We start from the raw sequence: 12,003 nt of genomic DNA, 5'->3' as shown, positions 1-12,003 counted from the left end.
CACCTACTGATAGATGATTTTACTGACAAAGTAAGGATTTTATAAACAAAGCGAAGATTTACCAACGGATTAATAAGTTTATGGGGGGTGTTACATCCCTTAGACCCCCTAGCTATACCCCTGGACTTAACCTTGACTGGAACATAGCATGATATGAGGATTTAACCTGAACTAAAACATGGCACCCCGGTCTAAAAGTAGAACTCTGGGGTGAGATATGATTGGGTCGAGGGGCAATTCACTCTTGCAAATAGCGTACGAGATTTTTCCTAAAATAAAGGTTTTTTGGGGATTTCAGATAAAACAATAGGATTTTCACAAAAGGTGTACGAGATTTTCTTGGAGTGATTTGCCCCTCGATTGGGTCAATATCAAAACCTTTTCAGCGTGTCAAGCTGCTGTTATTTTGTAAGTTTGTAAGCCAAGATGAAAGTGGTTGGGAAAGGGATGGCCATGTTTAAGTCATTTTGGCACTTTTCATTTGCCATGTTGTTGCCGTTAACTAACCTTTTTATCTCTCCAAAAACGTTTTCTCATGCAAATTCAAACTCATGTATAGGTCTTTTTACATTCACATTTCATAAGTCGCAAAACTGTGGCAACTATTGTCAAAGTCCCAAGAAAAAGACTGATTCTGAAACAAAACTGTCAGAATAATTTAGAGTGCTGATGACTCTCTTTGATTAGATACATAATACCCAGATAACAAGAAAATACAAAATTTCAAGTACATGACAAGCAAATTCAAAAAAAATATGTTCGGATCTACAGTGATAAAGTAGATTAAAATGGAAATAAGGAGTGTTGCGGTCAGTCAAGAAAGGCACAAAAACGAAAATTAAACTATTAATATGATCATATATGCATATTATACTGAAATTCGAGCGAAATTCTAATTCTGAAATTCGGAAAGTTCATTGGGAAACCTGACCCTGTAGCCTCGCAATTCTTCTGTTACTGTAAAAGGCTTCTACAGTTTAATTTTCCAATGAAAATCCTTGAATCTTTCCGATAAAAAAGCGAGAGTTGAGCAGTTATATCTGTCTGTCATAGCTTGAATGGTTTGTTGCTGCTTAGAACCAACGAGCGTTCATTGGAGATCGGTGTTGTCCCTTGTCTTAGTTTAGATGTTGTATTTAGGCCATGTTAAATAATTTTCGTCTGTTTTCCTAATATCTTTCACAGTGTATCTGTTGAAAGACAGGTTGAGAAAGGCAGGGAAGCGAATATACCTCACCGTTTTTAACCATATTTCAAAATAGGGAAGTAGAATAAGACCTTCAAGAAAGTATTTTCGAACTGAAATAAATGTTTCCTTTCCTTGCTGTTATTTTGAAAAGCCATTGCTTTCCTTGCATTGGTTTTGGTTGTGGTCCAAAAGGAATAGTGTTTGTCCGAGGCTATGATAGAGCTGGTGGAGCAGGCGAAGGAAGTATATCGTGGCATCCAGGCCTGTTGCAATCTAGAAAATAGATTATGCAAAAGTCTGTTTAGAAATGGGAGAGAATGTCGAAATTCCTATTTCAAATGGAAAAGTTCTCTAAGATCTGATTGAATTGAACAGAATTCTCAAGTAATATTCTCAACCAAAGCCGCCGAAGGGAGGGAGGGGGGGGGGGCAAATTGCCCCAGGGCCTCGAGGTCTAGGAAACCTTGTAAAGTAATGAATTAAATTTTAGAAATGAAATGTATCAAGTATGTTAAAAACATGCCTAAAAATATCGAAACGTTCTAAAAAATTGCAAGAAATGACTGCAAAAATATTCTGAGATGCATGTCACTCACTCACTATTTTAACATTTTTAACTGATTTTGCGTACTTGGAAGTCCTTCTTGGTGTTCTTTAGGAATATTTGGTGAAAATTCAAAAATTCTCAAAATAAATTTTTTATGACATCATCTCTGAGTCTCGACTGAGACGATGATATATAATCAAAACAACAATAATCGTTTATAAAAAGCAGATCTGCCTGATCATATTTTGATATACCATTTTTGTTGAAGGCTGCATTTTTTGTTTCTTGACATAGCCAGAAGTTCGATAAGGAAAGTGACAGAAGTAAAATTACCGTAGAATAGATAAGGAGATGTTTCTCAGCGGCGCTAGCTTCAATCACGAGAGAGCCAAACATGATAAAAACTGGCAAAACCGATGCAGTGTCGAGCAGATGAAAACTTGACTTTGACATTTTTGCAATCTGAAAGTTGAACAAGATTGTGTATTTATCAAAAACGGATTGTTAAAATAGACTTTAAAAAATTATTCACAGCTCAAAAATATGCATATAAAATGGCATGTAAAAATTTTATGCAGTTATTTGACAATATCTTTTAACGGCTAAGAACGAGACTTCGCTTAAGACATTAAGATTTTATCAAACAAACGCAAGTTCTACCCTTTAAAGATGCTGAGACCTTTTAGCTACATTGCTAAGAGTTGCAAATCCTAGACGAAGGCTATGCAGCCCCTGGTGAGAAAACTTTTGTAGATTTCGTTATCTTCCCATTGCTCAAATTTTTTCTTACTGGAATTCTCTTCGTTACCATTGATAAAATCCTTGCCTATTTGACAAAATGTTGGCTGTCGTAAAAAAGTTGCTACACTCCACGCCCTCTCTAATAAATGCCACGTTCAATTCCTTAAATATATGTATTGATGTAGACGTAATCGAGACTCTTAGGAAAAAATACTTGATGTGGATTACTCTCAGAAAGATCTATTGCAGAACAACGAAACATACAGCACAGCGAAATATAAGCGAATATAGTCTAACAAGCAATTGTCCAGTCACGGGGGTATAACCTACATAGACCATGTCACTTGAATTCGAATAAATCTTTGTGGTTTTTATCAAATACCCACATATGCAGGGGTTCAGAAAAGTTAGCAGTGATCTGCTGGGACCTAAGGGTGGAAACGGAGTGAAACAGTTACCACTCAGACGTTATCCTTCTGCGGAGGAGAAAATGAAATATTTCCTTTTGGATACAACACAAGAGACATTATTTGCTTTAAGACAGCAGGTAAGACCATTTTTAGTACATTCTGTTGAAGATGATCCCTTTTCGCAATTTAAAAGGTTCACGTGATCATAAAACCTTACCCTTGACCTTATAAGGAAGTCTTTGCTCTTTGTTACAATAATAATGCTGCTATAAGTATTTGAACAACTTCAGTGCTTAGTTCACGTCAAGACCATGGAATTTCTTATGCTGGCTATTGCGCTCATCAAAATGAATTTTATTCATATTTCAATGTAACAAAACACTCTCTGAAAAGTGTTGATGAACGACTCTCAAATTATAATGTAATCAACGCCGGTAATCGACAAATTGAAAATTACCTGCTCAATGTATTTATAGTATACTTACGATTAACTGCACATGAATCTTGGCGAAGGAAAATCCAAAGCAAAGGCCGAATAGGATGGAATTCTCTTGAAGGACCTCTTGGGAAACACTAACAAAGGCTATTGATGCTGACGTCAGTATGATGAAAACAGGTATAACCGGAGCAATGGAATGCCAGAAACTCTAAAAGCAAGCAAACCTCGTGAGACTGGAATGCTTTCGAGGATCTCATTTGTATTAAAATATCGTGTGTTTATGAAAATTAATGTAACTGAAAAATAAAAAAGCGGTTTGTGAAGTAAATTCGTCGGAGCATTGAACAAATAAAATTATCCTAAACATTTAAAGGCTAAATTGTTATTGTGGGTGCCACTCGCGTATCAATCTTTGATGGTTCTAGTCGGTATATGCTTTATAGTTATTTTATCATCACTCGTTATCAATTTGTCCTCCTTCAAATATTTTCAAGGTCAACCCCAGCTCTCCTTCTCAATGGTGGCTGTAGGGGTGCAAATTTTAGAACACGCCATTTTTTCTGCAAGATGTAAGAAGACACCAACTGGAAGCACCCATGAATTACTTTCGGTGGCGTAAAGGCAGTTTCAAAATCATAGAATTGGACCACAAAATATACTTTTCTCAAAGTGCTACTTTTCTGCAAAAAATGTTATCATCCAATTTAGACGACATGCAAAATCTATTCAGCCGAGAGCCGAGGGGGCATGCTTCCCAATCTCCTCCAGTCCCCTCCAGTCCCCTCCAGTCCCCTCCAGTCCCCTCCAGTCCCCTCCAGTCCCCTCCAGTCCCCTCCAGTCCCCTCCAGTCCCCTCCAGTCCCCTCCAGTCCCCTCCAGTCCCCTCCAGTCCCCTCCAGTCCCCTCCAGTCCCCTCCAGTCCCCTCCAGTCCCCTCCAGTCCCCTCCAGTCCCCTCCAGTCCCCTCCAGTCCCCTCCAGTCCCCTCCAGTCCCCTCCAGTCCCCTCCAGTCCCCTCCAGTCCCCTCCAGTCCCCTCCAGTCCCCTCCAGTCCCCTCCAGTCCCCTCCGTGACACAGCTGTTGCTGCTGGTGCTGATACTAGATCTTGAATGTTCGGACTAGATTACAACAAAATAATTCATATTAAAGACAATTAAAAGAAGCATCTCACCAATCCACGGCTTTTTGTTACAACGTAGAATTGCCTTGTTTTTCCAAATGCAAGTTCAAGCCAAATGTAAATTTTTAATCCATAAAAAATGTGAACAACTCTGAAGCCAACACTTGGTAATATCTAGGGAAAAGGTTTATATCAAGCACTAAAAAGAACAAATTCCCAACGAGTTCCTTAATAGACAGACATGTCAGAAAGAAAGAAACAGTATTTTGATGCTACAATCTCTAATTAGAGCCGCGATCAACGGTGCCTATGAAACACTGGCAAGGTAAATCAAATGATAATTTTATCCACCGCCATAAAACATATTTTTAGAAATATTAAACTTGTAACAAATAATCAGAAAAAGGACAATGAAATGCCTCTAAATGTGCATAATTAGTGAGATGTATTTCAATTTTTCTCAATAATTGCTGGTCTCTGTTTGATTAGAGCGTCACGCTAAAGAACTCTTTCCCGGTCCCATTGTCAGTGTATTATGTCTTTGTCTTTGAAAACCAATTTTCTTAATTTTTGACTTGTGGAAAAGCAGAAGCGGAAGCTGAGGCTTTTTATCTCATTATGTTTTAGCTTTAATTTACATTCGATTAATATTACGAGAAGTGGCGTGTTTCTTGATGTTATCTCGGTTGGGAGCCCAGATAGGCCGTTTAAGGTTCCGGACCCGGTTTGCACTGAAAATGTCTTCAAACACATACAAGATAGAAGCTTTGGCTTGTAGCAGTTTTTGCCATGACAAAAGTAACACAAGCCTTCTTTGGCATATCCTTTCTTTCCTAAGATATTTACATTTCGAGAGTTCATTAAAGTTTAGCCAGAAAAGACGAGAAAAATGCTGACGTTGACAAAAGAGAAAAGCGGTCTCAGAGCTTTGTTTGAAAATAATTGAATAACCTGAGGATTGTGGTTTCATTTAAAACTTTTTTACTCTGTCCTTCACAAATTTACCACAGCCTAACTAGAGAACACGAGGACTTGTTTACTAAAACTTTAAGCATGGGAGCAAAAGGTATACCGAACTAAAACAGTCGTTTTGATGTACGCAATCAGGGCAAGCTTAGGCCAATTCAGCCAGCTTTATTTCACTTCTCGGTGTGGCAAAACAAATAAAAAACTATGCGATCCATGCAAAAATCCTTATTGGTCATGCATGATATGTGCTTAAAGTTGCTGTGTTAACAACTGTAAAATATGGGCGTCCCTTTGAAAAATAATGATGAAAAATAGAAAACATCCTAGACAAAATGGCAGACATATACTTCTTCGTTTCAGGTGAGTTATTTTCCTATCCAATTATTCATTCATCGATTAAGTAATTGAACGCAAAATGTTTTCTTAAGTTTGATTAATGTCGTATAAATACACTTAGTGAGCAAAAGTAATGCACAGGCTGAAACAGAAATGGCAGCACAGCAGCAAAAAATTTTATCGAACCAAAATTCAAGTTGCCATAGCAAGTTTCATAAAAGTTATAAGATGACTTTGTAACTGGAATATGCTGAAAAATTTATCAAGGTTTGATGGTGAAAATAGTAAATGCAAGAATGTTATTGATTTTTGCCCATTTTTAAACAATATCGACATGTCGTAAAAACACAAAAATTGAGCCATGATGATTGAAGCTCCTGTGAAACATTTGCAATAAAACATTTCATCTTTGCACCAATCCACGATATCTTGTTACAATGAACTCGTGGGCACTTACTTTATGCTTGGGTGTCTAGAACTGCTCATTTTCCTTACTTTTATTGGAGAATCTGCTAAATGTTTTAGTCGGAAATTTTTGGAGCCGCAATGGGCCTAATCGCAGCGGCAGCTTCGTGATATGTTGCAGCAAAACTCAATCAATAAAATGTGTCACAAATCGTAACGTCCATCTTTTCCAGCCGATTGCAATTTTGTAAAGAGAACAAATAATGCTGAAGATTGTGGAAACAACATTTCATCCTCTCATTAAATGAAAATACGAAAATTCCCGCTATAAACAGGCTTATTTGTGTACCTCAATAGCTGTAAAAGAGTGGACATAATAAAATGGCTTAAAATGTGCCACTTTCCACCAAATACAAGGCCATCTATCATCAAATTGGTACTTCAACACCTAAATGTGATCTTGTAAATGTTTTTCTGAACTTATCATGTCGCGATTAACAGAACCTGTTCCTAAACTTTTTTGTAAAGCTTTAGCAAGTCTCACAAAGGTTTCAAAGCGTGAAGACTGTCCAATAAAAAGTTAAAGAATTTTTAATTTTTACAAAGTAGCTTTCTTCAATTTTTCAATTAAAAGTGTTGTCAATGGTTTGAAGTTTGGTTTGATTAGATTTTAACCATAAAAAGACGCCTAATTATTCCACAAAAGTGGTTTGAATTTCGATCGCTTTGTTGTTGACAACGCGGTCGCCATTACTGAATTGCCAAACCTGTGCAATAATTTTGCTCAAAGCTTAGCCCCAACCTTCCAATCTTTTCGCGATAATTTACATACTCGATCAAGGCGGCCTGACCGTTCAATGTAAGCAAGAAGATTAAAGAGTTAAAAGTTGAACAAATACTCTCATAATCTTACCATGTATTTCCAGATGGTCGGTCCAAATGAGGCATAACTAAGACTTACGACAATATACAGCGTCAATATTTCGTAGAAGTCAATGCTTGAAATGAAAAATGCAGAATGTGAGCGTGATGGTTATAATGTAAGAGAAAATCATTTGATTTTAGCACAATTGAAAAGAAGTACAAATTTTTTAAAACTGTTCAAAATAGAGAGGCCTTGTCATCAAAATATTTTTCTCAAAGTGGATGATGCTGCAGGAAAATCAATGACACTTTTACAAATGTCAATGACAAAATCAATCAATATTTTCTTCAATGACATTGTTTCTTTCTTTTGCAAAACAATTTTGTTGGAATGTGTTTGCAAAGTGGTCTTACGAGAAGATGCGAGGCTGAATTTGTGCCACACTAGTGTTAATATAGAATGATATACCTAGAAACAATTAATGAGTCTATGATTCAAACTAAAGAAAATCAACCTTTTTTAGATTTCTGAGTACATCTTTAGAAAGAGAGAGCATGTAAGAAATTGTCTGGTACGATGTACTCCTTAATAGTTGTTGTTGTTGTAGTCACTTAAGTACACGTTGAAGTATGTGTTTAAATTTGAATTGAATGAGATTAGATAGGACAAAGAATTAGAACGGATCGAAATTGGAATCTAAACTAGAATTTGCGTTATGATTGATCGAAGTTATACAGTCCTTTATTGGAATTAGAATTGGAGCCTAAACAACATATCGTTATCTTTCTTAACCTGTATCTGTAGCACCGAACTTGAGCCACCAGCAAAAGCGATTTCGCACAGAGCATGAAATTAGGGAGAGGTTCGTATAATTTTATCTTTTAGGGAAATTTTTTGCTTACTGATTTTGAATTTTTACCACATTATCTGAATTTTCCACGAAAACCTAAGAATGATATCAGCAGATTTTAGGAGACTTGCACATAAAAAAATAATTTGCTTAAATAATTTAAGAGAACAGGTTATTGGAGACGGGATAACAGGAAGTAGAATGCAGCTCTAAACCCTATGAAAAGTTGGCGAGAAGGATTTTCAAAATTTTGGAACCATTAGCCAAAAAAGAGACTTTGAAAAATTAGCAACTAGCATGATACCTACATAAAATAAGCAATCTTGTCCCTTTTCTAAAAATAATAGATAAACAAACTACAAATAAATTAAGAGAAGAACTAAACGAAGAGAGAGCAAAGGTGGAGAGGGCGAAGAAGATAAGGAGTGGAGCGTAGTAGCGTCAAAGTTATCAAAGAAAAGAATATATTACCTTTCAATCCTAGTATGTCCACAGACGTAAATGGTATATGGCTCCGAAACATAATTAACAACCATGTCCCCTAATATCCAGGCCACTGTTCCAAGTGGGTTGTCTGTTACCCCTAAGAAACACGCTAAAGCAACGGATGCTATCATCAAGGCAAATGCGTCGCCCCCGTGATCTAGAACTTCACCAAATGGACTACACAAGCCTCTGAGCCGTGCAACCTTTCCATCGATGCTGTCACAGGACATCCACATAAGGAATCCGAACGCACAGAAGTACCCACTGGCTTGCAAATGCTAAAATAAATATTCGATTTCTAATGAGGATGTGTACGTATAATATGATTCATTTAAAAGTTTACGAAGATTTAGCCGTTTTAGTTAAATTTTAGCATCGTTTTTAGCATCGTATACTCATTCGCAAAGTTTTAGTGAGTCAAAAATAACTGTAAATAAAAGGTAGAAGACAATAAAATCTAGAACTTGAAGCACACCTCTGCAACAGAGGACAAAACCATTGTGCCCCAATAAAAAATTGCATGTCACGCCCGTTGGTTGCAAACATCACAGGCAAGTTTAGATTCAATTTGGCTTACCTGATGGTCTCCAATGTAACTGAAATATGCAACGAAGGAACACGAAAGAACAACCGACACGAGGCCAATAATTGTCACCAGATTCGCAGTGACCCTGTGATGAATCTCCTTTGCCATCCATAAGTACAAAACATCTAAAAAATCCATTATAGATGTCCCCTCTACTGAGTACCGATGCTTTTTTACAGCTGCTATTTGCTTCTCGCTCAGGATCGCCATGTCTCTAGTGGTCCTTTCCAGATCCCTAAAACAGAGACAACAAGTAAAACACATGAATCTGTATTACGATGGTGTGTGTAAGAGACGTTACATCTTAAAGAGCGAGAGGCAAAGACAACGCACTCAATACATTTTGTGCATTCTTTAATTGCACTAAAAATTCCCTCTCTAATTAATCACCAACTCTTAAATATACGTTATCACGTGATGTAACATTGATTAATAGCTAACACGTGATATGATATGGTGCATGCACGTGTTGCGGGGGTATAAGAGGTACAATTACTGGATTCATTTTCATTTCCATTTAGTCATTCGAGTCTTAACCATCAGATTAGTATTGGCAATTTAAAAATCAATAAACTTTTGGAAACAGCCATTCGAAATCATTATGATTAACAGCATCCTGGATGATTCACGTGTCCAAATCAAAATCTGAGTTCAGTTGGTTGTAAATACATCAATCAGCAATCTATTCTTGTCACATCAGATACGGAAACAATTTACTATTTAATTCATACCTTGATTTATATACAATGCCTGCCTTAGGTATTAGAATACTGTACCAAAATTTCAATATATCACACTGCACGAGAGACTTCAGTGGCCCTGGGAAAGGGCGTAGAAGGTATCCTGCAAGCAAGCGACATAACCAAGGGTGGATTCAGAGCAAATTTGAAGGAGGGGCAGTTGGTAGGGGGGGGGGGCGCTGTAAAATTGTCAGAAATTGGTGACGAGTTTACGCTGTATATTACGCTGTAACAATTTCAGTCCCTAACTACTGACAGAAGGGTCTCTGTTCACTTTTTCACAATAATTGTTGTATACGTGCTAACAGAGTCATAGGGTGCCAATAATAATTTTCTACAAGAAATTTTAGCACATTACAACTGTTTCAAAAAGATTATAATCATACTACAGGGTGAGAAAAAATTATGTGCCGAAGGAGAAAGAATAGGGAGCAAGCGCCTTCTTTTAGCGACGCCCCTGGGGGGGCAATGCGAAGTTAAGGTCGGCTTGTTAACTGAGCGAAGCGGAGGAGCCCGTAGCCTGCGTGCAAACTTTACTTTCCATTGCGAAGGAGAGCCAGTTCTCCTTCGCAACGGAAAGTAAAATCTGCACGCAGGCTAAGGAGCTCACTGCTTGTTATTTGAAAGCAAAGATTAAAGTAACGATATTGAATAACTTAAGCAAAGTAATGGAAGAATCTTCAAAATTTAATATCTCGCAATTTATACAGAGTTTGGTACAGACCTATCATCTTGCAACGGATAAATAATTACAGAAATTTAATGAGCCTTTGTAATCTTCTCTCATTGGGGACTAGAAAGGCAAACATCTTAAAAGAAGTCTTGTTTTATATTACTTTTTACAGAATAAATCGAAAAGTTAACTGTAAAAGGGAACTACGCCATAATGATAGGTGCAACAGAGCTTTATCATTTCGTCTACTTGAAAGAGAGAGTTGGCTCCAAAAATAGAAAGTCATCAAACTGCAGTGACATCAATGGTTACCGTTCAAAATGAACATAGCCTTTTCGAAGGGAAATTAGCTTTCCCTTCGAAGTTGGTTCTGAAAACAAGCATTCAACGCAGGCTGCTCGATATAGCATTGTGTAGACTGGTGCACAGTTGACATTGGCTTTTACCATAAATGCACAGACTTTGTTGAGACCGACTTTTTCGACAGTCATGTAGACAAAAACATGTTATTTCTAAAAATTTTGGACGGGCATAGAGGGGCAAAAAATTCTAGTTGGACGGGCAATGCCCTCTCCGCCTCTTCCCCCCTTGGCTTCGTGCCTGTTCAACCCGCCTCCGTCTGTGAGTAGCATGTACCTGGATCCAACCTACTATCACTGCCAACATTACTTGGAACACCTAACACTTTGCACTGTGCTTTTCTATTTTTCATTTGTTTTCTTGAATACTACCACTTCCGCCCCCCTTTCCCCCCAAAACAATGTTGAAAGTATAGAAAAATATCAAGCAATCCACAAGAAAAAGCGTACTCCATAACCCCTTTCTTTTTTCTAAAGTAAATCAACATTGTTCCTAGGGGGAGAGGGGGATGGCTGAATTTGCTTTTGAAAACCTACGTTGGTGTTCCAAGACTTTTGGCAGTAATTGTAGGTAACTTTGCATTAGTACTACAAAGAAAAGAAACTTACCTGAGTATGAATTTACTCGGTTGTATAATGTGAACAGGGCTTTACTTGCTCAAGGACATACAGCGAATGCGTACAAATTCTAAATAAGCATATAAGTTGGTAAATACAATAGGGAGGAAAATCTTTTCTCCTTTAACAAAAAAACACAACAAAGCAATTTTCTGTATTTTGAAGCGAACGATCGTTTCCTATGAGAAATTTTGGCAATTATATCTCTATGAAATATCGACTTTCCTTGTCAAGCTACCTTCTTTTCTCATTGTAATATTTTATTTAATTTCTTACTTCAGCAAACAGCAGCGAGAAAAAACACCAACAAAAGCATCCCATTAATTAAAATCAAAAAGCTCCCTCAGAAGACGTTGCCACATATATCTGTTTGTTATATATCTGTTTCTTGTTTTAAAGCCTGCCCCCCCCTCAGGTATGGTTCTTGTTCGAGTTTCCCCCCCCCCTAGCCGACACCTACAGATACGTGGTTGCCCACACGTATCCCAGGCTGGAGCCGCCACTGGCAACCATGGTGGCGTCTCAGGTAGTGGTCCAGCAGAATGGTGAAATAATTGTGGGTTTTGAGGTAAAATCAAGCAATTTAGCACATTTTTAGAACTTGACATGCTGATTTTTTTAAAGCTCAGACCTACTTTGAAACTCATTTTATGACGTCACAATGACGTCACA

The 12,003-nt window shown here is 37.5% G+C and overlaps 1 protein-coding gene across 1 annotated transcript; it reads right to left on the bottom strand.

The window, feature by feature from the left end:
* Nucleotides 1–37: 37 nt before the first annotated feature.
* LOC148960145 (choline/ethanolaminephosphotransferase 1-like) lies at nucleotides 38–9,309 on the bottom strand. Its single transcript, XM_089108886.1, has 7 exons — nucleotides 8,933–9,309; nucleotides 8,341–8,633; nucleotides 7,068–7,152; nucleotides 4,496–4,618; nucleotides 3,373–3,534; nucleotides 2,070–2,198; nucleotides 38–1,462 (listed from the first exon to the last, which is right to left on the bottom strand). Exons 1-7 carry the CDS (start codon nucleotides 9,203–9,205, stop codon nucleotides 1,328–1,330), a joined length of 1,200 nt encoding a protein of 399 aa, XP_088965012.1. The 5' UTR covers nucleotides 9,206–9,309; the 3' UTR covers nucleotides 38–1,327.
* Nucleotides 9,310–12,003: the final 2,694 nt, after the last annotated feature.

This window comes from Rhopilema esculentum, chromosome 6 (assembly GCF_057945365.1).
Source record: "Rhopilema esculentum isolate cy_ngs chromosome 6, ASM5794536v1, whole genome shotgun sequence".
NCBI classification, from domain to species: Eukaryota; Metazoa; Cnidaria; class Scyphozoa; order Rhizostomeae; family Rhizostomatidae; genus Rhopilema; species Rhopilema esculentum.
This window is presented reverse-complemented; position numbering and strand designations above follow the sequence as displayed.

Bases quoted from the DNA above. Each gene is read 5' to 3' on its own strand.
- LOC148960145 (XM_089108886.1), bottom strand. From the start codon at position 9,205: ATGTGTTTTACTTGTTGTCTCTGTTTTAGGGATCTGGAAAGGACCACT. The intron at 7,153-8,340 runs GTAATATATTCT...TTTCATTTCAAG, and splicing joins GGACATACTAGGATTGAAAG to CATTGACTTCTACGAAATAT. The intron at 4,619-7,067 runs GTAAGATTATGA...CCTTTTCCCTAG, and splicing joins CGACCATCTGGAAATACATG to ATATTACCAAGTGTTGGCTT.